Source organism: Sus scrofa, chromosome 6 (assembly GCF_000003025.6).
Source record: "Sus scrofa isolate TJ Tabasco breed Duroc chromosome 6, Sscrofa11.1, whole genome shotgun sequence".
In the NCBI taxonomy this organism is placed as follows: Eukaryota; Metazoa; Chordata; class Mammalia; order Artiodactyla; family Suidae; genus Sus; species Sus scrofa.
This window is the reverse complement of record NC_010448.4, coordinates 805,794-831,847: the sequence shown is the minus strand read 5'-3', so window position 1 is coordinate 831,847 and position 26,054 is coordinate 805,794. Positions and strand designations below refer to the sequence as shown.

At 65.8% G+C, this 26,054-nt stretch overlaps 2 protein-coding genes and 1 long non-coding RNA gene across 10 annotated transcripts in view; 2 read left to right on the top strand and 1 right to left on the bottom strand.

Annotated features, from left to right (window-relative positions):
- Nucleotides 1-26,054, bottom strand: part of CBFA2T3 (CBFA2/RUNX1 translocation partner 3) — a 75,286-nt gene that overhangs the window by 22,602 nt on the left and 26,630 nt on the right. The window contains exon 1 of one of the 8 annotated variants that reach the window (XM_021093639.1): nucleotides 312-541. The exons of the other annotated variants lie outside the window; for them this stretch is intronic. The gene's annotated coding sequence lies outside the window, so the exon portion shown is untranslated. Of the gene's footprint in view, nucleotides 1-311; nucleotides 542-26,054 lie in introns of those variants that run through there. 8 annotated transcript variants of the gene reach the window in all.
- LOC110260879 (vegetative cell wall protein gp1-like) lies at nucleotides 462-6,449 on the top strand. The gene is made up of 2 exons (XM_021093646.1): nucleotides 462-1,109; nucleotides 3,151-6,449. The coding sequence occupies exon 2, from the start codon at nucleotides 4,874-4,876 to the stop codon at nucleotides 5,837-5,839; it is 966 nt and encodes a 321-aa protein (XP_020949305.1). The 5' UTR covers nucleotides 462-1,109; nucleotides 3,151-4,873; the 3' UTR covers nucleotides 5,840-6,449.
- On the top strand, nucleotides 9,261-12,149 carry LOC110260880. Its single transcript, XR_002344437.1, has 2 exons — nucleotides 9,261-11,461; nucleotides 11,592-12,149. It is a non-coding gene; the product is annotated as an uncharacterized LOC110260880 (long non-coding RNA).

Genomic DNA, 26,054 nt, shown 5'->3' with positions numbered 1-26,054 from the left:
GAGGGCCCCGTCTGAACTCGGGGTGAGCCGGCACCCAGGCAGGCCTCGAAGACCTGGGAGCGGCGGCTGGCGTCTGGGGTGGACGACCTGCAGCCACCACCCCCGGCATGTCCTGCCAACACTGACGGGGTCTCCCCAGGGGCCGGGGCTTGGGGCCTGCCGGCCACCCCCAGGCCAAGCTCTGTCTTTCTGCTTCGCCCTCTCCTATCCTCCCGGGGTCCCGCTCGCTCTGGGCAGCTTGGGAAGCACAGTTGGGCCTCCGGGGCAGGTACCCTCCTCGGATGGTGATGGCGCTAGCAAATGGCACTTACTGTCATCTGTGCCCGAGCCTGTGTGTCCCCGCACCGCCTCTCCCCGCTTTATGCAGAGGGTGGCAGCCTCCGCCTCTAGCACGCCCGACCCGCGGCCAGTGGAGGAGCCCCTTCCCCACCAGGCCCCACGGAGGGGAAGCAGCCGGTACTCAGCCGCCACCCCGGCCGCACAGCACCTGCTGTCCCTCAGCTGCAGCCGCTGGCCTTGCTCCTGCCGGGCGCCCTGCCCCCTGCAGCCCGCCTGTCAGGAGGCTGATGGCCGGGCACATGTGCGCCGCAGCTGTGGGGGCCCATCAACACCGGGCCTGGCCGTGGGGCCGGCAGCCTGTCCCCAGTGACAACCAAAGAAGGCAAACGCGGCCAGCGCTGTGGGCCCTGGGCCACCCGTGAGGCGCGGCCCCGTCCCGCCAGCCCTTCGTCTGACCAGGCCACCCTGGGGCAAGGCCTGGGAGGGCGCTGAGGGTGCCAGGCTGGGACGCTGAGGACACCGGGCCTGTTCTGACAGTCCAAAGCCCTTCCGCTCTGGGCTTCGAAGAGGCATCGCGGTGGAACAGAAAGGAAGCAGAAGAGAAAACCGGTGGAGGGGGGGGCGGCTGCAAGTGCCTACAGGTCCGGGATGGAGCGCGCCCCACGGGGGCCCGGCAAGCAGGCCCGGGCCGCCCCCTTGGAGACGCGCAGGCTCACGGCGACGACAGCCTCGGCTCTGGCCATTCCCGGGGAACCCCGTGAGGGAAACGCTGCCGCCAGCCCCACGTACGGGCACAGAGAGGTGCAGGAAGCCGCCAGGAGCACAAGCAAGTATGGGGCGTCCCCGCGGGCCATGTGGGTCTGCAGGGTTTCAAGCGAACTCTCCTCCTTGCAGAAGAGGCAGCAGTTTGGGGGTCAAACCCAGGGGGACAGAGGCCGCGGGGGGGGGGTGCCCCCGCTGCTCTCCCAAGCCCCACCTCCTGCCCCGGCCCTCGATCCTGGGACTGTGCATAGTAGGACCACAGGTGCAGGAGACCAACCGAGTCTTTCCTGAATCCTGTTTGAGTCTGGCACGACTGCCTCCTGGCTGGTGGCCGAAGGAGCGTCCCCTCACCTCCCTGAGTCTTCCTGTTCGTCTGGAGCGGCGACAGCGAGCGCTCGGTGAAACGCGCCAAGGTTTATGGAGCGACTCGAGCGCCAGGACCCCGCTCTTAAGGCCGCCCTCGGCACAGACCCCACCCCAGAAAGCAAAACGCGACGGGGGCCTTCGGGAAAAAGCGGAGGTGGTACGGAGACAGCGAGGAACAGCATTTGTGGCTGAGGAACAGAGAGCGCGGAGGCCGGAGGGAGCGCGCAGGGCCGGCCGCACTGCAGGGCGTGGGGAGGAGGGTGTCTGGCGGGTCCCACGGAGGCAGCAGGGAGCCTCTGCACAGCGGCCAGAGACACGGCCTCTCCTGCTGGAAACCCTCCGGCACCTTCCACCGCATGTGGAGCCTCAGATTCCCCCACACCCAGAGCCCGGGCTCCGAGCCCTCGCACCCAGACCACCCTCCTTCCCCTGGGGAGTCGGCTCTGACCTCACGTCCTCAGGAGAGCTGCCCCCGATGAGGGTCTTTGGCTCCCCTGGAACGTGATGTCCTCTGGGCTGACCTGGCTTCTTGGCCCACCCTCCCAGGGTCCCCCGCTGGCCCAGCACTTGCGAGCATGAGGTGGGCACCCGGTAGCACTCCAAGGGGAGGAGTCAGAGAGCTCAGAATTCTCCGGGGTCTCCCAGGGGCTGGAGGGGGCGGGGCGGGGCGGGGGTCCCAGGTGGGCTGACAGGGGGCTGCTCAGGGGCCTCGATGCTCACACTGCACCCCTGGAGGCTGCTGTGGGCAGGCAGCAGGGTACAGGGAGCTGCAGGCCTCCCTCCCAGACGAGAGGCTGCCTCAGGGCCAGTTTCTTGCCTCTAAAGCCGGTGCACCTGCCACCCGCCTCCCGGGGTGCAGCACGGATCAAAGGAGACGGGGAAACGTGCTTAGCAGAAGGCCCGGCACCCACCGTGGTCACGCCATCCGTGTGGCAGCCATTAACTTTTACTAATAGCTGTCCTCTCTCCACCTCCGCAGCCCCAAGCTGCGTGTGTAGCCCTGATCGCCTGCGCAGGAGCCAAGCCTAGCACCTGCTGGCCTGCGTGGCCTGGGCACATGGCTAGGAGCTGCTCCCAGGCGCAGGCTTCCTGCCCAGCCCCTTCCAAGGCCCCGTGCCAGCCAAGGGCCGCTTCCTGGCCTCCCAGGTGGAGACTGGACCCCCCAGGGCTCTGGCACAACCGTACTGCCCAGCTGGCTGGGCATGGGGGCATGCAGACCCCCCCTCCCATAAGCTAGGGCTGGGGGCCTGGGGAGGGCCCTCCTGCCTGGTGCTGAGTGTTGGGGCCAGAAAGGGGGCAGGATCTACTCCCCCAAGGCTGCTGAGGGTGCCATGGCACCCTGGAAAACCTGGGTCAGCCTCATGGGCAGCTCGTTCCCTGCCCCCATTCTCAGGTCTCCCCCAGGCCCTCGTGTCCCCTCCCTGGCATCCTGAGGTGCAGGGGCAGCCAGGCTCTGGGCCCTGCACGTCCATGCAGTGCCTCGTTGGAGTGTCATGCTGTTCCTGGAAAGCCCTGTCGGGACGCGCTGGGTCACAGCTCCCAGCACCCTGGGCTGACCCCAGTGGTCCCCTGCCCTGCTTGGGACCTGCATCCCCCCACTCTTGGTTCTGTGGTCATTGGTGTCCTCAGCCCACAAACCCTCCACCCAGCGTCGCTTTTTAAGGGACTGGTCAGCAGCTCTGTGGTGGGGCCTGGGAAAGCAGAACATTCGTCTTAAGCTTTATCTTATTTCTTTCTTTTGAGATGAACATATAACAGCACCAGCTGCCCCCGAGAGGCTCAGAGGCTCAGAGCCTGATGGGCAGCAGGGCCCAAACGCGAGCCTCTCCATTGGCGTCTCAGGCCCCCTGGGCCCCGCAGTCACCTGGGAGACTAGAAAATTCTGAAGCCAATCCAGCATTGCCCAGGAAGACCACATGGACTGACCGGACGTGGAAGGCGGGTGCCTAGGGTTTGAGCTCGGGGGGGTTCATTGACCTGAGTCGGGGGGACGCCCTGCGTGCCCCGACTTGGGCAGGTGAGCGCGAGGCCCATCTTCCGAGCTCCATGGGCTCTTGGACGCGGAGCTCCAGAAGGAGGAAATGGGGCCTGGCCACAGCACCCCTGTGCCTCCAGCAGTGGCACACCCGGCATCCATGGCAGCCCCAGGACCACAAGCACCGCAGGTACCTTTCCCCAAATGCAAAGTGGAGAACCTGCATCAGAGGAACAAGGGGGAGACGGAAGAGGCACACCTGGGGTCTGCGCCCGGCAGGGGTCCCACCAGCTCTCCCGGAGCCCCGCGCAGTGCCCCGGCCAGAACAGCAGCCCTCGTCCCGGTGGCAGGCAAGGGACATCTCTGGGCTGCGGGGTCCCTTACCCATGGTCCTGTTCAGAGGTGGGCAGCTGGGAGGTGAGGGGCCCAGCCAGCGCCTCATGACCCGCCTGCAACCCCAGAGGCAGTGGCTGCCCTGCTGCATCTTACGGACGGGAAACCTAGGCAGAGGGACCAGGTGACCCGGCCGGCTCCCAGGAAGGAGGAGGTGCGCCTTACCGGCGCCCCCCGCCCCCTGCCATCTGCGAGGCCTGCCGCTAGAGCCCCGCCCCATTCACCCTTCTAACTGTCGGGGTCCCAGATCCCCGAGGGTGGGGCGCTGGCCGGAGCAGTGGTGGTGCTGTCCTGACGTCCAGCTGAGGTGCAGGAGCCCGTCCACCAGGGCCAGCGAGCCAGAGGACGAGAGGGCGGCCCCTCGGAGCTGGACTCCCTCCAGCCGCTGTCACAGCCCCTCCCGCAGCCCTGGGCTCCCAGCCCTCGAGAACATTCCCAGAGTCTGGCGGCGCTCCCCAGGGGAGCCCCTGCGTCTTTCCCAGACAGTGTGTCCACTTCCCGGTAAATGCCACTGATCCACCCCCAGGGAAGCAGCTCTCAGCGGCGGGGTGGAGCCGGTGGGAAAGAACACGGCATCAGCCGCAACAGGCCACCCCATCCATCACTGTCCCAGCCCGCCTGCCCGGCTGAGAAGGGGACACAGCCCAGCGCTCCCAGCCCTGGGGTTCTAGAACCCTCCACCGGGGAAGGGTCTGTTGGCCTCAGCCCCATCCAGGCCCCAGCGTTGACCTCCTGTGGTCTGACTTTGGCCATTATCTCCTGTGACCCTGCTGTAAAAGGCACGGGAGGAGGAAGGTCGGCGGGTACTGACGATGACACAGCCACGGGAACAGAGTCCTGACACAGAATCCTGTTCCATGGGCCCCACGAGCCTGGAGGGGAGGAGATGGGCACAGGGCCCGGGAGACCACGCTCTCGTGGGTCTTGGGACCCCCGCCCTCGTGGAGCCTGGCACGGGGCGGATGCTGCACACCCAGGCCCGTTCGCGGCACTGACCCGCAGGGGGCCTCAGCCCCCACATGTGTGGAGAAGGGACGAGGAGGGAGCCCTGCCCGGGCCGGGCTGTGGGCCGGTGTCCCGAAGCCGCTGCCGAGGTGGATGGGACGCTGGCCTTCCTGGGAGCTGAGGGGAGAGCCAGGCCCCCAGGCCATGTTCCCTGAGACGGGCACTGGGGCATCCCGGGCCCCTGGCCAGCATCCCGAGGGTGCTGCAGGGTCCTGCGTGACTGGCCTGTCCCCTCTCCGCCCTCGTCTCCACACTCTCCACGTCTTTGCCCAAATGCAACCATTTTTCTCAGCAAAACTGAGTGCCCAGGGTGGTCCAGGGGCAGCAGGCGCTCTACAAACTGCCGTGGAGTTGCAACCTCAGGGCCGGAGAGAGTCCACGGACAGAAGGACGCACGGACAGAAGGACAGTCGCAGCCTCCCCGCCCCGCAGGCTCCCTCGGCAGATGCGAGTCCCGACCCCCCGGCCAGGTCGGGGTCCTGTCCCCCCGGGTGTCCTCCGGAGCCCCACGCTCCATCCACAAGGTCTGAGGGCGGGGCAGCAGCTGCCTGGTGTCCGGTGTCCCAGCTCAGCTGCCCGCCGTGGCAGAGCCTGAGGTGTCCCTGGCACCTCCCGGGCACACTCTGTCCCTCTCAGGCCAGACTCTTCCGGGAGGAAAGCAGCACGCTGTCCCCGCTGCCACCCCGCCCGGAACAGCGCGAATCTGCACGCAGAGACCCCTCTGCCCAGGCCCAGGGCTTCCAGGACCCTGTGATCCCGCCTTCATCTCACGCCAGCCCCGAGGAAGATGCCGCTGTACCCCCCGTTCCAGATGGGGACACCGAGACCCGGTCACAGCGAGCGAGGCGCCAGGGTGCACCGTGGCTGCCTATCTCCTTCCCGTCAGGTCCAAGCCCGCGGGTGGCGTTCCACGCCTGCACGCCCCCCCCATGCTGCCCCACAGCCTCATCCCCACGTCCTCCAGGGCCCCGCCGGCCCCTGGGTACCAAGCACTTCCCAGGCTCGTCCCCCGCACGCAGAGTCCCAGGTCAGGGGCCTCAGGGCCCGCTGAAGAGATGAGGAAACCGAGGAGCCGGAGGCTGGGGGCTCACCCAGGACCGCAGCTCAGCAGGGCCGACTCCCACGCCCGTGTCCCCGCCAGGACCCCTCCTCCATACGACCCCCACCCCGGAGCCCCAAAGCCCCTTCCAACTACAAACCGCCTGATGGCCCCACCCCACGCCCGGTACCGAACTCCTGTAGGACACAGGGGCGTGGGTTATACAGGGACGTGTCCCCTGAGCAGTGACAGCCGGTGGAGGTGGAGCAAGGGCCCCTGGCTCACGAGCAGCCCTCCTGAGTGTGGGGCGCCCATGGTCCCTCAGTGTCCACATGGCCCCAGGCAGTTTTCCGGCCTTCCAACCATTGGGCATGAGGCCCACAGGCGGCGCGGAGATGCAGGAAGTCCCTTCCCGAAGGCCAGCCTGGCCCCCCGCTGGCTCAGCCCCAAGCATCCCCTGGTGAGAGAGTCACCTCCTTCGAGGCCACTGACCGCTGTCTACTGGCTGCTGTGGGGCCTGGGCAAGGTGGGACAGGTGCCCCGCCAGCTCACGGAGGGGGCACCTGAGCCTGCACCCCCCCCCCTGCTGGGGAGCTTCCGGCCCAAGGGTGCCCTGCCCTGCCCTCCCCTCGAGGATTCCTGAAGTGGCAGTGGGGGGCTTCTCTCCTGGACCCTGGGGTCTCCAGCCAGTCGGGTGATCTCCCCAACCAAGGGCCACCTGTCTGGGGGCAGAAGGAGGGTGTGGCCTGTTACAGAGCCTCCCTGTGGCTGTGTCTGGAGACAGGAGGAGACAGGAGGAGAGCCAGGCAGCACCCAGGAAGCAGCCCACCTCAGATGGGCCCACGGATGGGGCTCCCAGCACTGGCAGAGATGAGGGGCTGTGGCTGCCATCCTTCTGGGACACGGGGTGACCCCCCACATCGAGATGGGTGCGTTTGACCCCGAGGCTGACCCCTCCCCCAAGGCCAAGGTCAGGGATGGTTTGTCTTTGATGCTCAAGGCGCTGCAAGTTTTCCTGGGGGGGGGCGCACAGCCCTAATGAGTCCCAGGCGCTGAACTTGGGCCATTTCCCGCATCTGGTTTTTATCAAGGCCTCCGTCGCCCCATGAATCAGTAATAATTAAAACACAGGGATTAGTATTTTCCCTCCCTTGGTCCGGGCCGCCCTCCGCCCCCGCGGGTGCTCCAGCCACGTCCGCTGGACCCTCCTGCCTGGCTCGTCCTGGTCCTCGGGCCTGACCCAGGCAGGCGCTTCCTCTGCCGTTAACGCTGCTGCCACTGCCCTTCCTCCTGCACAGCGCTGGGCTGGGCCAGCCCGCCCACCCCAGGGACCCCAAGACCCCCTGGGCCTGTGGGTGGCAGGCTGCCATGGCAACAACGCTGAGCCAGGGCCAGGCAGCCTGGGTTCCCAGCCCGCTCTGTGACTGCCTGTGGATGGGGACATCAGCCCAGCGTGGCTCTGAGCCTCCGTCTACCCACTGGGCCCGTGGCTCCCGCTTCTGGCTGGGGTGGTGCTAGACAAGGAGCCGTGAGGGGGAGGTTCCCGCGGGCCGCCCCCCCACCCTGACTCAGGCTCTTGGCTGGAACCTCGGTGGCTTTTCTGTTGAGGCCCTGTTTTCTCACCTGTGAGATGGGGAGCAGAGCCCTCCCCCACCCCGCAGGCACGGAGAGCAAGAGAGGGGATGGGCCTGGGGTCAGCCGGAGATCCTGCCAAAGGCCTGCAGGGCGGGCGGGGCGGGGGTCCAACTCTGACTTCAGATGGGCTGCCTTTCCCCGGGCAGAGACCCCCGTCTGACCCGTCGAAGTCCTGACATTACAGACGGGGAAACCGAGGCGCATGGGCTGCGTGCCTGGGTCACATGGCTGCCAGGCGGCAGAGGGCCCACGTGTCCAGCTCTCTGGATGGACAGGTTTTTTTCTTGTCTTTTTAGGGCCGCGCCCACAGCCTATGGAGGTTCCAGGCTAGGGGTCGACGCTGAGATGCAGCTGCTGGCCTGCACCACAGTCACAGCAACACTGGGTCCTTAACCCACTGAGCGAGGCCAGATATCAAACCCACGTCCTCAAGGATCCAAGGCAGGTTCAGAACCCCCTGAGCCACAACGGGAACTCCCCTCCAGACATTTAGGAGCCAGAGAGGCCCTTAGAGAACCAGGGATCCGACTGCCTCCCGGGGAGGCGTCTGGGCTCAGGCTCGCATGTCAACCAGAGGGACGGTGACCTCGGGGTTCGCCACCACACTGCTGGCAAGGGGAGGAGCCCACAGAGGGCGGGTCGGACACATCCTCAGGCTCATGCTGGGGGCACCTCCCCTCTGGAAACTGCCCTTCAGTGCCACCCACCCGAAGCATCGCGCCCACGGCACAGCCGTGGCTCTGCGGCGGGGAGCCAACAGCAAACACAGGAGCGTGGTGGCAAAGGGTTGGGGACCCACTGACCATGGTCAGAAGCCACCAGGAGGTCAAGGGCAGGTCCACACAACTCCATGCACCAGCCCGGAAGGAACTCTGCCACACGGGGCTGAGCGGATGACCCCAGACCCCAGAGGGGACAAAGGCGATGAGCCACAGGATGCCTCGGAGAGGAAGGCGCAACCGCGGCAGCGGGGCTAGGGCGGGGAGGTGGCCCTGACGGGCCGAGGCTGCTGCGCTCACACAGCCGGTTACCAGCGCAAACAGTGCCCGGGGGCTGCCCACTGAAAAGGAAAATCAAAGGGCTGGGAAACACGTGTAACCCCATCCTGGACGAAGCGTGCCCAGGGTGCCCGGGAGACAGCAGGTCAGAGCCGCAATGTCCCTGCCAGCGTTTTCAAGAGCGGTCGGGGTGACGGCTGGTGGAGGAGCCCAGAGCTCCAGCCAAGTGCAGACGCCCCAAACTTGGGGCTGGGGCGAGACTTCCTTCTGGGGGCGCCTGGGAGGGTCCCATGTGTGCTAAGCAACCAACAGAGCGACAAGGCGGTGGGGGGGGGGAGGCAAGCTCACGGGCTGGACTGGAGACCCTCCTTCTCCTGCAGACGGGATCCAGATGTCCCGCCTGCTCGCCCTGCGGCTGGCGCACGGAGGAAGCACATTCCTAGCCCAGCTGCTAGGGCTTCCCTGCCAAGAGCGGCTCTCTGGGTCGGGGGGGGGGGGCGCCATCTGGGCGGCCAGTGGGGGTGCCAGGTGGGAAGGGGCAGCGGGAAGAAGGGCGCTCTCCTTTCCCAGCACCAGTCCTGACACTGGGGAGTCCCTTCCTGTCCCCCCAGGCACGCGGTGCAAGGGGAAGTGACTCAGTTGCTGGTGGGCACCCCTAGTGAGTGTGAGACACGTGGCGGTGGCTGGGTGGGCGTGAGGTGTGGGCGTGCGGACAGAGACATGCGTGGGCGAGTAGGAAGTGGATGGATGGTGGGTGGGGTCACTGCTTGGGCGGGTGGGTGGGTGGGTGGAGGGGTTAGTGCTTGGGTGGGTAGGTGGGTGGGTGGAGGGGTTAGTGCTTGGGCGGGTGGGTGGCCGGGCAGCACATGCAAAGTGGACTAGGGTGCATTTCCTAAGGGAGGGGGTGTGACCCCAAGAAAGGCTGCGGAATAGCCCTGGAACATTTAAAAGGCGACCTGAACTGGGTCACCATGCTGTCCAGTAGAAAAAACTGACAGAACACGGTAAACCAGCAACAATGGAAAAAATACAAATCACTATAAAAAGAAATAAAACACTTGGAGTGCCTGTCATGGCACAGCAGAAACGAATCTGACTAGGAACCACGAGGTTGCAGGTTCGATCCCTGGCCTCACTCAGTAGGTTAAGGATCCGGCATTGCCCTGAGCTGCGGTGTAGATCGCAGACACGGCTCAGATCTGGCGTGGCTGTGGCTGTGGCTGTGGTGTAGGCCGGCATCTGTAGCTCCGATTAGACCCCTAGCCTGGGAACCTCCATATGCCACGGGTGTGACCCTTAAAAGCAAAACAAAAACAGAAACAAAAAAACACTGACTTTTTAAGGTGTTAAAAATTAATAAATAAAGACCATCTGACATGTACACAGAGTACCTCTAGCAGGAAACAGGACCCTCCCCTGGGAAAGGGCAGCCAGACCCCAACCCCTGCAGCCCCCTGTACCAGCCCCCTTTTAAACCACCTCCTGAGGCAGTTTTCAACCGCCTGCTGCCCACCAGCACTGCGGACCCCTCCCCGCTCTGAATGAAGGCGACCGTAACAGTGAGTGGCAGTCACAAAGTCTCACTCAGCAGATACATGGGTCCGGCCCATTTTACAAAAGGACTGGATGGAATGCGAGCAACTCCCCTGGCCATGAAGCGAGTGACGGGGCCCGCACCGTGGGGACCGTGCCCAGGTGCAGGTGACGTGGGACGGCCTGTGTCAGCCACCGACTCACCTGGGCTCTTCTGAGAAGAGACTGAGTTAGCGCTGGAGCCTGGCTGCGGGGCTTGCCCACCTGGGGCTGGGAAGGGTGCCCCGAGGAGGGCACGCATGGCAGAGGCAGGGCAGCTGGCGCTGCAGGAACAGAGGCGCCTGTGCACCAGGGCGGGGGTGGCCAGGCGGCTGGAGGGTCTGAAAACCCAGGCCAAGAGTTGGGATTTTCCTCTGCCGGCAACGAGGCGCCTCTAAGGCTTAAGGGATTCCCAAAGCATTTTCATTGTTTAAAAACTGTGCAAATTGGCTGCATATCACCTTGAACTCTCCTGAGGAACGTTACCAAAATTTAAAATAATAGCGCTGCTCCTGTGAAGGCTAAAGAGCGATTGGGGACCAGCGGTTCCCCGGCACTCGGCCCGAGAGCCAGACTACTCACCCCAACCCCAGGCACAGTGCGGCCCGTGAGGTCACCCGACCAGAGACACCAACACAGGCCGGGGGATGCAGCCCGAGGGACCCGGGTGGTGAGGGGTGGCAGCTGGAGCAGGATTTTAGGCCTCACCGTGGGAAAGGCCGGGCTGAGGGGGGTGGCCTGGCCGGCTTCGCTCTGGAGCGGGCGGGTGCCGGGGGCTCCTCCCGCCTCTGCGCCCCCTCGGGAGGACCCCTCCGCTGGTTTGGGTGAGCGACAGCACGGCTCCCCGCCCAGCGTGGGGACCGGGGGTGGGCCTGTGGGCTCCCCAGCCCCTCTCAGTTCCTGCCCAACCCGGCACACCTGCGGATGAAGCCAGGCCCACGAGAGACCCGCCGCTGCGGGGGCAGCAGGCCGCTCCTCCCCCCGCCCCCGCCCCTTCGTGCAGGAGGCCGGAGCCACGGCGAAAGCTCAGGCTTCCTCTGTCATTATCGTGGTCAGCGCTCACAGCACCAGACAGGCCAGGACGCTCAGAGAGCTCCAGGTCTGCCCCCAAGGCCACACAGCACCGGCATGGGCTGCGACCTCCCAAGGACTCTGCAGGTACCGCCGGCCCCAGCCGCTCTGTGCCCTGCTCACCTCCTCCGATACCTGCTGTCTCATTTTCCGATTTAGCCCCAGCAGCGCAGGAGAAGCCTGGAGGCAGCTGGCCCTGCCTCGGGGTAGGAGGTGGGGTGGGGGCACACGGAGCCCTGGACTGCTCCGCATCCCGGGGCCATCTACCCAGGGCCCTGCTCCCTGACGGATTCCAGAACAGTTCACCTCCCTGCCCCCGGAACCATGGAAATGCTCCAGAAATTCCGATCGTACGTCGCTCAAAAGGTGCGGGGCAGAAGCCGCCAGTGCAGGCGGGGCTGGGAGCCCCAGGTTTCGGGGCAGAGGCTCTGTGCGGGCTGTGCACCTCGGCCAAGCCTCACCTGCCTCACCTCACACACCTGTCCCCTGCTTTCAGGGGCCCGGCCACCCCGAGCACTGCCCCTCGAAGGTGCTCCTCTGACCTCTGCTCTTCAACCAGATCCCAGACGGCCAGTCACACCCCGCGAGCGCAGATCAGGCCCTAGGCCAGGCCCCAGGCCACCCTCACCGCCAGCACGCGGCTCGCACGGCCGCTGAGCCACCACAAAGGCAGGTGGGAAGGAAGCCGCCCCCTCCCCACCCAGAGGACCACTGGGCAGGCAGGACGCCCCGTCGTGGGGGAGGCCCGAGAGCCGGTCCCCGCCACCTGGGAACAGCACCGCTGCCTTTCCTCTGAGTTAAGGCAAACTGAGTCCCGGGGAAGCAAACCTTTTAAACAGATGTTTCCTCTTGGCACGGAGCCCCCGGGCGGGGCCTGCCTGCTCGCACACGGAGGCGCAGGGGGACCGAGTGATTTCAATTCTTCTTTTTAGGAAGGGGGAGGAAAATATTTTTAAAAATGTGTTTTACAAGCCTGCCTTTGCCATTGTTTGTGTAAACAGGTAAATTGTTTCCTGCCTCAATTAAAAACATCTGCCACATAAATGAATACCAATTAACTCATCCTGTTTTTAATTACTCTGTTAATTACACGCAGGCAGCAGAAAGGAAGGCTGGGAGCAGGCAAAGCGGGCGCGAGCCCTCCCCCCGCTTGGCGAGGATCCGGGTTGTCTGGCTCCTGGTGGATGCGGGTGGCAGGGAGGTGGTGGCTCGGTGCCAGCCGGGATTCCCCAAGCCGGTGCTGCCGAGTGGGCACCTCCTCCCAGGTCCCCGCCGGGGCCGCCCGGCCCGGCTCACACTAGGGAGCCAGCAGAGGAAGGAGGGCCTTGGGGCGCCCCACTCCTGTCCCGGCTGAGCCTGGCCGGGGAGGGAGGTGTCCGGAAGGCCTGCCTGGGGGAGGGGGAAGGGGAGGGGGAGGGGCCACGGCGCGGAGGCCACGTCTCCGGTTCCTCCTCCACCGCCTTCATCGTGGTTTCTAACTTCCCCATGCGGCTGCTTCACCGAAGCCCAGCCCCGGCCACGCAGCAGGCGCCCAGGACACGGTCTGTGAGTGATACTCGTCCTGGGACGCTCCCTGTGGAGGTGTCACTACTCCCACTTCACGGGAGGGTCAGGAGGTCGGTGACCCCGCCAAGGTCACAGAACCCCGCCTGGCGGGGCTGGATTGGAACCCAGGACTCCCATTCCAGGCACCGTCTACACCACAGCAGCCAAGCTCAGGAGCCCACGCAGCCCCTGGGAACTGTGTGTGGGTGGACCCCAAGTCTAAGCATCTTATGGGCCGGGGAGGGGGACCCTTCCATGCCCCGTCTCTCCATCTAGGACATCTCGGGGTCCTTGCTCCACCCAACGGGGCACAAGCTGTGTCCCAAAGACACCTGCCCGCATCTCCCCCCAAGATCCCAGGGCACAGAGAAGCTGAATGGTTGGAGCTGGCAGGCCCCCGGAGCCCACCCAGCCAGAGCAGTCGGTAGGCCTCCCCTCACACGCAAGTCCATCAAGCGGTGGTACCGCAGCATCTCTGCGAGAAGGCGCTGCTGCCTCAGGCAGGCTCACACGGAAAGGTGGGCACAACCGATGGGCGAAGTCTGCCATGCCCACCAGAGTGGATGGAGATTGATTAGCCATGTCTGCCATGGGCACTGGAGTGGGTGGAGATCGATTAGCCATGCCTGCTGTGGGCACTGGAGTGGGTGGAGGGGGATGCGCCTAGGATCCGGCCCACCTTTCACCCAGAGTGCTAGAACAGGCTGCCTCTCCCACTGCTGGAGGACCCACTCAGGGGACTGCTGGCACCAGGGCCTTCTCTGAGGGGTGGGTCAACAGGACTCAAAGGCACAGGCCAGAGTCCAGGGACAAACCCCTTCCAAGGCTGGGTGTCAGGCTCGGGCGGGGGGACAGACGCAGCCAGTGAGAGGTGACCAACAATACAGCAGCTCACATAATCCTTCCGGCAGCCCGTGAAGCTGTTCTGTTACGTGATGGTAACGATGAAACGCGAAACATCACGCCTCTGTTACAGGTGGGACCACTGAGACCCAGAGGTTAACTGAGTAACTCCCCGGCACAGCTGGGAAGGGCTGGGCCCTGGGCCCACACCTCTGCCTGCACCTCGCTGGCTCCCTCCAAACTTCTGGTCTCCCAGACCAACAGCGGGCTGCTGGGGGCGGGCACGGCCTTCGGGTCTGAGTCGGGCAGCTGTCCACTGTCTGGCCACAGGCTGCAAGTGGGTCCCTTCTCGGCCTGGCCTGAGCATTTCCTTGGGAAGTGGGGAGACAATGGCTCTGCCTCGCAGCACAGGCGCGAGGATTCTGGGGCTGTCCTGCCTGCCTCCCCTTCCAGGCAGGCCAGCAGGCTGAACTCCTGCATCTTGCAGGGCAGTTTTGGAACTGCAGGGGTCAGGGCCCACCCCGTGCACTGCTGGGGAACCTGCACCCTCAGCCTTGCCCAACGGGGGGCCTCCTGCAGACACTTCCTTTCCACACCCACGAGCATCGCCAAGCTCGGCGCCGTTTCCTGGGCTTTTGGCCAATTGAGCAACAAAGCGCGTCCAACGCCAGCTTCCCACGGCGCACTGGGACCGCTGGGCCCAATGTGCGGCGCCTGCGCCCACTCACCCAACGGCGTTTCCATGCCGAGAGGCTCTCCGAGGGACAGCCAAGAAGCACATCTGTCCCCAAAGCCTGTACTTTGGGCAAAGAGACACGTCCCTGGCAGCTGGCAGCCCTGCACGGCCCGGACAGTGGGGACCCAGACTCCGTGGTCAGGACTTCGGGTTGGCGGTGGCTGCAGGGAGAGGGCCACAGGGACCTTCAGGTCCAGCCCCACCCCCACCCCGAGGCAAGGGCACACGATGGCCGAAGCCAAGGGCAGGGAGCCTGCACCCCGGAGGCCAGGGCCACATCTGCCACAGACAGGCCTCACCGCAGGGTTAACCCCGCTGGCCTCCTCTCGGCAAGGAGGTGATGCGGGCCGTGGGTGGGTGGATACAGTAGAGGGACAGTCCTGCAGAAACCAGGAGCCAACAGCCAGCGGGCGCTCACGGGTCAAGCCCAAGGTTCAGAGTGTCCACAGGCTACACCAACCCTGAGGTGGCATCTCTGTGCCCCTTCTGAGGGCACAGAGAGGGCAGGAGCCAGCCTGGGGTCACCCAGCGGTGGCCTCACCCGCCAGGCCTCACTCCCCTGACCCGGAATAACAGGCCGTGTGCCCAGCGGGTAGAGGGTCTGTCTCCAGCCCTGCCCAGCCCCTCCTCCCCGCCTTGGAAGGCACCAGGCGGGCAGCTGCTCTGGGGAGGGGCGTGAAGAGCTGGGCTCTGTGCCTCTCTTCCCAGCAGAACCTTCTGGATGTTTTGACTCATTCCGCCAAATGGTCTCGCAGAACCTCAAGGAGATGGGGGTGGGGCCCTGCCGAGTCACAACAGCCCTGGGGTTTTCTGTGGAGGGGCCGGCCCTCCTGCTCAGCCCAGAGGGGTCTCTCTTCCCCGTGGGAGGCCTCGGAGCCTTCTCCCCACCTGACAGCGTGGGAAACCCGCCACGCTGGCCCCCGGGCTCCCCTGACCCCAGGAGGCTGGGCAGGTGGGTCTGCGAGCCCTGGGCCACGTGCAAACCTGTGGCTTTATCTGGGGCCCGAGGGCTGCACCCTCCTGTCCCGAGTTCCCCGCAGGGTGGGTGGCCTGAGGCAGAGAAGGGGGAGACCCGAACTGTTGCCGCGGCCACGGTGCGCCCGGAGTCACGCGCACCTCCCTGCTCTGCGGGGCCCCAACGTTTTCCCGGTGACTTCAGGTAAACAGAGCCGCTAAGGAGGCACCAGCTCTTGGGACGGAAGACCTCACCGACCACGAAGACGGAGGGGTGGCGGGTGCTTGGTGAGTGTTGCGGTACTGGGGCTCCCTTTTGTGACGTGGGGACAGCCCCACAGCTGTGGCAGGCGCTGGGAGATGCAGGGGTGAGCTCAGACCCCAAACCATCCAGCACAGCGAGCGCCCAGGCAGCCAGGGCGAGAGAGACGCACCCAGGCTCAGGTCGGGGTTCTTCTGGCTCCAGAACCTCTCCCTCGGCTGCCAGCCCCTCAGGCCGCCCACGGCCCCGCCTGGTCTCCTACGCGGCCGCCTTCTCACCCACTCCCGGGAGTGCAGGTGTCAGGGGACAAGAGACCTTCCCTCCCCTTCCGCTTGGCGGGGCCACCAGGCTGAGCCTCCGGTCAGATGGCAGAGGGCCTGGGGTCCGCTTCACTAGGAGGGTGGAGGCCCCGACGTGCTGCACACTGACGGGGCGGAGCGTCCCGGGCGCCCTCGGGGCCTCACCCTGGGCTCCCACACAGAGGGCTTCGGCTGCCCCGGAGGGCCCCCAGGGCCCACGAGCCAGCAAGGCCGTCTGGGAGACACCCAGGCCTGGGGAGGCACGGCTCTGTGTGGGCCCCGAGGGGATGACATGACGCCCTGGGATCAGCCCTGAGCGTCTCCGTGCACAGCTGAGCTCCCAGGAAACACACGGCTCGTTCACGCCACCACCTCCACCAGCTAAAGCCCTCAGTGCCCACAGGCAGCTGCCAGGCCGTCCTTAGGCCTCCCTGGCTCCCTCCCTCGTGCTCCGCAGCCACAAAGCCACTTCACTGGTCCTCGAGTGTGCCAGGCGTGCTCCCGCCCGGGGCCTTCACAATGGCTGTGCCCCATGCCCGAGGGGTTGTGCCGAATGCCCGAGGGGCTGTGCCTGGGTGGTCACCTGGCTCCTCCTTTCAGCTCAATGTCATCTCATTTAGAAAAGCGGGACCTGGCAAGGGCCCCTCCCTGCAGCCCTCTGGAGACGGTCTGTCGCCCCCAAATGAGTAGCAGGTCCTGAAACGGCGCCCGGCACCAGGCAGGCCCTCAGTCGCCACTGTTACAGGAACGAGTAGGCACCACCTAACCAGCTACGCGCTTGGACGGCTCATCTTGCTGGATATCACCCGGCTTCATGCCAGTCGGCACGGACCGCCACCCCAGGGTCAGCCTCCCGGCTGGTTCTGGAAAGAAACAGCAGCTGGAAAGCAGAGTCAGGCTGGAAAGGCACCCTTGGGGCGGGGGGGACGTGAGTGGACGGGCAGCCAGAACGCAAACCCCGGCCCCGTAGCTGGGGCTTCCTGTGGTCCCACCCAACCCGCACCACGCAGGTGCCAGGGGGTGGGGGCCAAGGCGTTGCTGCTGCGCACGGACGCTACACCGGCTTCCGAGGGGGAGAGAAGCGAGCAGTGAGCAGCTCGGGCACCCGGACAGGATGGCCAGGACGTCCCCGTGCTGCCCGCGTCCACGTAGGCTGCGCAAGGGGCCTCTGGGCGGGAGGGGCTGCCTGCCCTTCTCCAGGGACCTCCCTCCTGGCCGCCTGCCCCCCATGGGGTTAGAGCCGGGGTGCCAGGGGGCCGGCAGCTGTCTGTCCCCATGGGCACCACAGTGGCCGGCGCTCTCTGGCAGGGGAGGGCAATGCCCAACCTCTCAGCTGCTCCTGGGGAGGCCGTGGCCTCAGTCGGGGAGACTGGGAAGCCCAGTGGACCCAGAGGGATCTCCACTGCGCCCCCAAACCAGGTTCTGCGGGGTTCCCACCCCAGAGGCTCCTCCTGACCTCCCTCTCGGAAACCTTCCTGTGGGAGGGGGCTCCAGGCCCCCACACCACACAGGCTCCTTCCGCACGAGGGGTCCCTGTCCCAGGTGGCCAGACGGCGGGCACGGGTCCTGGGTCCTCCCCAGCCCTCTTCTGACCCAGCGCCGGCTGGCGGGCGCCTTGGGTCCTGGAGGTGGGGGCGCGCAGCGGTCGGAGCTGGGTGAATTCTCTGGGTGCTCGCCTGTCCTGGGCCCCGTTTGCGGGGACACGCCCTGTCCTGCCTCCCGGGAGGGAGCAGGCGCCCAGGCGGCAGGACTCGCGGCCCACGGCGGGGCTGGGAAGCAGATGAGGTAACTGTTTGTGGAACCAAATACAGCGACAGCTTGCAGGCAGACGGGCCCTGCTGTCCAAACCACCCGCTCCAAGCACCCGGCGAGGGCGTCCCCGCCAGCCGGTGACCCTGGGCACTGCTGCCTGCAAGATGGGGGGCTCCCAGGTGACACCCGTTCTGCTCCCCTGGGCCTCCCGGGTGTCAGGAGCTGGTCAGGGCTCTGGGGCAGCAGCCAAGACAGGAGTCCTGCCTTCAGAGAATCGACTGTGAAAGAAGAGGCCCAGCGTGGCGGGTGGGGGAGCTGTGGGGAGGGGGCGGGGTGCCGGGGGAGGGGAGCTGTGGGGGGGGGAGGGGAGCTGGGGAAGGGGGGAGGGGTGCTCAGGGGAAGGGGGCTGCTGTGGGGGAGGACGGGGAGGGGCTCGCAGCAGAGAGGACTCCTGGGGACAGGATGGGGAAGGTGGGGTGTTGGGGGCACACAGGCAGGAGGACTCGCCAGGCCCTGGCTGCTTGGGAAAAAGCAAGCAAGGCGGATGGGCGTGAATGCTTCGGGGGAAGGGCTGGGTGGCCTTGGAGCCACCGTGACAACCCGGCCCAGTCCCTAGAGGGGCCGCATCTAGTGAGCTCTCCCAGGCCGCTCTGGCTGCCACGTGGGGACCCCAAACCGCCTCCCTGTGGGGGTCAAGGGTGAAGCCAGAGACCAGGTCAGGGTCTTTTCACACCACAAAGGTGGGACGCAGGTGCCGGGCATATTCAGTGACAGTCTGTGGAATCAAATACAGCGACAGCTTTGCAGGCAGATGAGCCCGCTGTCCAAACCACCCTCCAGGCTCCCAGTGGGGCGTCCCTGCCAGCCAGCGACCTTGGGCAACCGCGTCCACCACCCTGGGCCAGGGCGCGGTCATCTGTGGAAAGGGGTGGGCTGACCCGGCGACACGACGCAGGGCAGCCAGGTGAGCAGGGCAGGGGGCTCTTCTTGTGAATCCATCCCTCGAACCCTGGGGGCGGTGGGTGTGACGGGGGTGGGGGGTGTGCTCGGCGCAGCAGCTCCGGTCCCAGGAGGGATTCCAGGGGAACTGCAGACACATCCACACGACAAGGTGTGCAAGGCACACACTCGCCATGGCGGGCGCGGCCAGAGCCCAGCACCGATGGCAGAGATGCCAACGTGCAGATGCATGTGCCCAAACCTCAGCCGTCAGAAAGGACTGAGCGCGGACACTGCGACAGCACGGGGACCTCGACGCAGTCTGCAGAGAGACGGAAGCCACTCTCGGAGCTCAAACCCCAGAGCAGGCAGATCCCCAGAGATGAACACGGAGCGGGGAGGGGAGGGCGTCCTGATGGCACAGTCCCCTCCTTTTGGGACGATGAGGATGTCTGGGAGGTAGATGGCGCTGATGGCGGTGCAGCGTCGCAAGTGTGTTCACCGCCACAGAGGTGCGCTCTGAAAACGGTCACGATGGGACGTTTCGTGCGCTGTGTATTTTACAATAAAAAAAAAACAAACCCAGGAGTTTCCTAGTGGCCTAGTGGCTAAGGATCCAGTGTTGTCACTGCTGTGGTTTGTGTTCAATGCCTGGTCCAGAACTTCTGCACAAGGCAGGTGCTGCGAAAACCAGCCCCCCTAAACGCAGCGGGGAGACCGAGGCCAGGCAGGCCGCGACCATCCCCCGCCCTAGCAGCTCGTCTATGTGCTAACAGCACCGGACCGAGGCGCTCAGGGGACGTGGGTGTGTGACAGGGGCCAGGCTGACCTCCCTTCTGCTGGGGCCGGCCTGCGGCAGCACTGACACAGGAGGGTCCCAGCCCCTCTTCCCAGGTGTCACGCTCCTGTTGACCTGGGGTCCCCTGACACGTGGGCAGGAGGGCGGCTCCCTTACTGACCCCAGCCCACACTCCCCTGGGGCTGGCGGTCCCGGAAGGAGGAGAGTGAGGCCGGCCCCACAGGCCGGTGACCACGCACCTTTCGACACACGGCCCAGCTGGGGAGGTGCGCCTTTAGGGGCCAGGGGGGACCCTGTGAGGTCGAGCCAAGGACCCTCGTCAAACAAGGGGCCCAACTGGGCTGAGGCCCTGTGACGTGAGGACCACCAGATGGGCCCTGGCTGCCTTGAGGGCCAGACCGAAGCCTTCTGATCACATGCAGTGGGCACAGACCAGGCCCAGGACCTCACAACGGCACCCTGACCCGCCCCTGCCCGTCGAAGTCTCAGGGAAAAGACAAGCTGACCTTGACCTGGCAGGGAGCGCCCCCAACCTGCACCTCGTGCTGTGTGGGGCCCTCAACTGGGCACTTAACGACCATGACTCCGCTGGGAGTCCAAAAAGGTTTCACACAGAGAAGAAACTGAGGCCCAAGTTACCCTATGAACTGCTCAAGCAGAGGGGAGCCTGTGGCTGGCATGTGGAGTGGGGCGCCCGACCCCCAGAATGAGGCTCTCCTGCAACAAACCCTGCAGATGTGAAGGGACAAGTGTCCTGTGTCCTGGGACAGTCCTTGTCCATGTGTAGTGACAGGTGTCCTGGGACAGTCCATGCAGATGGTGGTGACAGGCGTCTTAGCACAGTCCTTGTTCATGTGAGGTAACAGGTGTCCTGAGACAGGCCATGCAGATGTGAGGTGACAGGTGTCCTGAGACAGTTTCTGCAGATGGTGGTGACAGGCACCTTGGGACAGTCCTTGTCTATGTGTAGTGACAGTCCAGCAGATGGCGGTGAGCCGGGGTCCTGGGATCGAGTCTCATCTCTTGGGCCTTGGCTGGTCTGCCACGTGGACACTGCCTTCGGCCCCAGGCTGCAGGGCCCTGGGCAGGGCCTGTCTGTCCTGACACGGGGGCTGGCCTCACCTGAGCCTGGTCACCCTTCACACACCCCTCGGGTTGCCGTGTGGCTGCGCTGGACACGGCACGCACCGCTGCAGTGGCGGCGTGTCTGGAGTCCAGGCCGGCCACGCGGCTCCCCAGGGCATACAGGGCAGCTGCCCCTGCCACACTCAGGCAGAGGGCACTCTTCCTTCTCCTGCCTGGCTTCAGACCCGCACACGCACGCGTGCTGTGCACAACGACACCAGGGCTCCTGAGCAGGTAACATCCACACCGGTCCCCAGAGGGGCTGCTCCCGCTCCGGGCAGGGGCCTCCCCGCAGCCCCGCTTCCTCACCAAGGAGCCCTTTCCCGGGACATGCCTGCCCTGCCCCCGACACGCTGAGTGTCTCGCAGAAGGGGCCTGTCCTGCACGTCCTGGGATGGAGACGCGACGTGGAGAGCAAGAGGTGGCGGCGCTGCGGGCCGAGCGCGCGGCCCAGACTGACCAGGACGCTCGCCACCTCCAGGCCCGCGTCGCCTCCTCATGGCCGTTTGGATGTCGCCTCCTCATGGCCATCTGTCTCGCCACACCTGCCCCCCAGGACAATCTCCAAATGCAACCTGAGCAGCCCCACCCCACCCAGCCCGGCTCGGGGGGCTCCAGGGGCCAGTCCCTCCGGTCCATCGAACCCGCAGTCCCCCCGTCGGGCTTCACCCCCGGCCTCCGCTGCAGGTGCCCTCCCTCCTGCTGGTGGCGTGTCACCTCCACAGGGTCGTCCCCAACGACACACCTCACAGTGCCATATGCCTGTACCCCCAGTGCCACCACAGCCCCGCCTTTGCCCCGCTCCGTCCGACACGGATGACCAGCCGACCAACGGGGGTTCCTTTTCCCCACGCGGCCACAGTCCCCAGTGCCCGTGCCCGCCCTGCCCGTGGGAGAGAAGCGGGCACTCAGAGCTTCTCAGTGGGACATGGCCTTGGGGCCCAGAGCGCGTGGCCAGCGCCACCCTCTAAGCTATGAATTGAGCGAACAAAACTCCAAACATTTATTTATTTACTTATTGCTTTTCAGGGCCGCACCCGCGGCAGATGGACCTTCCCAGGCTCGGGGTTGAGTCAGAGCTGCAGCCCCCGCCTGCACCACAGCCACAGCCACGCGGGACCCGAGCCGTGTCTGCGACCGACACCATAGCTCACAGCAACGCCGGATCCTTAACCCATAGAGCGAGGCCAGGGATTGAACCCGTGTCCTCATGGACACTAGCTGGGCGCGCTTCCACTGAGCCACAACCGGAACTTCCCAAACTCCAAACTTCTGTGAAGCCTCTGGACCATCCAAAGAAACGCCTGCACCTAAAGAGGCCATCGAGGAGCAGGGGGACTCTCCAGGCACGTCCACCTGGACCCCCGGGAGTCACCTGGGCAGAGAGCAGGGGGCAGGCAGACCGGCGGTCGTGGGCCGCGTGGACAGGGGCTCAGCCCAGACCCCGGCCCCGAGCCTTCAGAAGCCCAGGCCTTCCCCGCGTAAAAGCAGTGCCTGCAATGCCAGCCCGTCTGCTCCAGCAGACAGCCAACTCCAAAGCAGGGCGCCGTCACCCACAGCAGGCGCCTGCTGCCGCACAGCGAGAGTGCGGGTGGCACCTCACGCCCTTTACCCTCCTCCCAGACGTCCTCTCCACCCGTCCACGTCTGTGTGGCCGGAACAGTCTGGTGGGCACCAGTTGGCACCCGGATGCCGGCCCTACCCCCGCCCAGCTCAGCCAGCTCAGGGGTGAGCCCTGCCCCTACCGGGCCTGGGCAGCCAAGGCCCCGCCGTGACATTGCGAGGAAAGGGCCCAGCACTCCCCGTGCTCGTGGGTCCGGGCTGGCCCAGGGCAGGCTCAGGAGCCCAAGAAGTGGGTGGGGATGGCACTGGCCGTGCGGGGACCCAGGTGTGGCGCAGACACAGAGGCTCTGGGCTCAGACAACCTGGGCTCCTGAGCTGGAGTCCCCCTCGGCCACCAAGCAGCTGGGTGCCTGACGCCCGCAGCCTGCTTCCCCCCGCCCCGTGAAAAGGGAAGGGAGTGGAGCATGGCCCCCAGCCCCCACCCCCGCCCAACTTGGCTCTGAGCCTGCTGTGCCCGCATGTGTGAGAAGGGGGAGGCCTGGGCTGCACTGGAGGGCACGGCCTCCGCCTCCGGATCACCCGGTTTGGGCAGGAGGACGCAGGTGCGGGGAGGGTTAGCCACCTGCACAGGGCAGGCTGGGAACTGGAGGAGCAAGGGTTTGGGTGGCACCCGGTGCCACCCCAGCAGTGAGACCTGGACAGCACTGAGTGTCCTCCAGAGATGGGGCGTGACACATCCACGAGTCAGAAACCAGCCGGATACATGTGATCTTTCACCCTCGTCAAAGCCCGAGGAGGGAGAGCCAGTGTGACTGCGTCCTGCATTAAAGCCCTAGACTCAGAGAGGGTGAGGGCTTTGCTGATGGTCACACAGCTTCTGGGAGGGGAATCAGGATTCAGATCCAAGCAGTAGGGCTCGGAGAAGCCAAAGGCAGTGTCCTGCCCCTCCCCACAGCCTTGGGGACAGAGCAGAGGCTCCCCGAGGTGGACGGAGGAGGTGGCCTCCTCAGGTCCGGAGGACCCCCGGCCCTCTGGCCTCTCAACCCCGCCCCCACCGGGCTGGAAGAGGGGCCAGAGTGGACAGAGGCCTCTCCCTGGCTTCACCCTGGCTTCCCTGGGTGCTCTCGCGTCAGGACCACCAGGCGAGCACCTCCCTGTGGGTCCCATGTGGGCGGGGCCCAGGGCTGTCGGGTACACGAGGAGCCCTCCTAGCTGGATGGCGGGGGTCGCGGGAACAGCTCCCCTCCTGCTCTGTCGGCAGCCGTGCTCCCCACACCCGCTCCCCTGGGAACTTTCCTCTGCCCGAGTCAACAGAAGGACACCCAGGGCCAGAATCCTCCCCAAGCCTGCTCCTGCCACGGGCCCCATGCTCCCGCCTTGGGGGCAGCCTGGGGTACCCCAAACACCCAGGGCCTGTGGGTGAGCAGCAGGGGGCCCGCAGGGCCTCTCCCGGAGACGTCTTCCTTATTGCAGCCAAGTGCGTCTCAGCTTCCCTTCCACTGACAGCTGGCTCACCGCGCGGTTCCAGGACGACAAAAGAGAAGGCCCGCTTCTGTTTTATGGCTGCAGGAAACGGCTGCACACAGCACGCCCTCCGGGGCTCCACCCAGCGCGGCACCCCCGCCCCGGGGCTGTGAATGCAGAAGCGCGAACTGGGGGCCCAGGTCTCCCCACGTTCCTCACCCTGAGCTCCCGCCCCAGCACCTCGCCTGGGTCTCTCCACCGAGGCTACGAGGGGGACGTCCAGCCCCAGAATTTCGTTCCAGACGAAAAGCCCATGTTGGCATCTGTGTCCTTGGCTTGGGGACCCTGCTCTCTGCACTGCCACATCCAGGCCACACCAAGCAGAGTCCCGGCCTCGGAGCCACAGGGCAGAGAAATCAGGTGCCCCGTTTGCCCAGAAGTCTGGGAGCCTGATGCCCAGAAAGGACTTGGAGGTGTGGTCCACTGTCTCCAAGTCCTGGGGTGACCCGGAGCCTCAGGGCCGGGCCGGCGAGCACTGATGCCCAGAACACGCAGCGTGGTGCCCGCTCAGTCTGGCCCCGACGCCGCTGACCCAGTCTCCCAGGACACGGTCCAAAGAGGAGCCTGGGCCAGTGGCTCTGAGCTGCCCCCAGTGGGCGTGGGCCCTCAAAGGCCACAGCCCAGAGGGACAGCTACCCATCCCAAGCTTCGGGCCTCCTCTGCCCCTCCCCCAGACACACAGGCTCAAGGCAGGAGGACGCCCGATACGGGGGGGCTCTAAGTGAGCACGCCTGCAGCCCCCACACTGGCCGTCTGCAGTCTGATCGTGGTGGAAAGCTCCAGCAGCCTGTCCTGGCTCCGTCTGCGAGGGTGGCACCTGCCTCTGGTGAACTGCTCCTGGCCTCAGTGGCCCCGGCTGGAGAATGGAAGAGCCAGGACGCCCACCTTCAGGGTTGCCCCGAGGTCAAAGGAGGAAGCAGCTGCCACAGGCGTGTGAGCTTCTCTCGGTGCCACCTTATCATCTCCCTACCCCCTGCCTGCAATGACGGTCCCTGAAGCAGCAAAGGGCGACAAGAGCCTTCCTGGACCAGTTTCGTCTGGGAGCTACAACTGTGGCCACGTTCCAGCATTTACAAGTTAGAGAGTTCGGCCGGCCCACCTCCACCCCTCAGGTCTGGGGGGCAGCACCAGCTGCCCAAGAGCAATGCCACATGGAGACACCCGGTCACAACAGCCAGACAACATCCAGTGGCTGCTAGAGGGCCTTGGATGACAACCACCCCCCTCCCAGGGTGGTGGGGGGAGGGGCTGCCCTGAGCGTCCTTGACCCAGAGAGGGCGCGGTGCCCTCCCTCCCCAGCCCTGATCCCAGGCGGCCCCGGCCCCAGGTGACGCCACTGCCTGATGTCAGTCACAACTGCTTCCCACGTGCCTGAGGCTGCACGCAGGTGAGGGCTCTGCCACCTGGGGCCTTGTCAGCAGCCAGCAGGTGTGGGAGGAACGCTGGCAGGGCGAGGGCCACAGACAAAGGGAGGCCAGGCAGCCGCTGCTGATGGGACAGAAGCAAGGGCCGCACTCGGGCCTGGAAGCCCCTGCGGGATGGGCAGCCTGCAACTCCCTGGGCATCAGTGAAACCCGAACGTCCCACCATCCGGCAGGCTGTCCCCAGACCTGGACAGTGAGCGAGAGCGCAGTGTGCGGCTGCGCAGAGGGCCTGGCCCCCGGGAGACCAGCCACTCTCGGGTGGGACCCGTGCAGCAGTCAGGGTGCAGCTGCCCCTGGGAACACCCCTTCCCTCCCAGGGCGCCACTAATTAAGCACCTACTGTGTGCCAGCTCTTCTCCAGGCCCACGTCCTGGATTCCAAACACACACACACTGACCGGCGAGGGAATTCGGAAGAATCCAATTCACCCACCCTCCCCCGTTGCCCAGACCCGCGCTCCAAGCTGGCCCCCGCGGCAGCCCTGCTGGCTTGGAGCTTCTGGATTAGTGACCAGGCCTGCCGGCGTCTCCAGATCCTTGCGTAGGAAGGAAAATTAATTTCTTCCAGTCATGCAGAAATGAAAGTACGTGGGGCCAAATCGGAGCGATTTCCTGGAGGTGGTAACCTGATTTACTGGGATAACCCAGGGACAGAGGCCGGGCTGGTGGGTGGCCCGAGGCAGCCCCAGAGGGCCCTGGAGGAAGGCGTCCCCTCAGACCCTCCAGCTTGCCGGCCCTAGCTGGGCTTCTGAGCAACCCGGTACCATGTCGCTTCCTGCCACCAAACACAGATCAAGGCACCTCCAGAGAGAGCAGGATTCCGCCAGAAAATGAGGCCTAGTGGGTCTCCCCCTCCCCAGCCTGCCAGCTCCCGGGGGCACGGCGCGCCCACCTGTCCCCGTGCTCAGCATCCCACCCTCTCTTCCTTCCGTCCGACCAGAGCGGCCTGGCAAGAGGGAGCGGGCTGTCGGCTGCACAGCACAGAACCCACTGCCTCCCGGGCCCCCCATCTAGAGGACAGAAGGCGGAGGTGCGGTGACAGAGCGAGACCCCAGCGCCTGTCACACGGCCAACCCTCAAGGCAGGCACCCAGGAGTGTGGCAGAGCCTTCCTGCCCCTGCCCAAGAAGGGTCGCCGGAGTCTGCCTGGCGTTCAGGGCGGGAGCAGGCAGACCCCCTGGGGCCCAGCCTCAAGA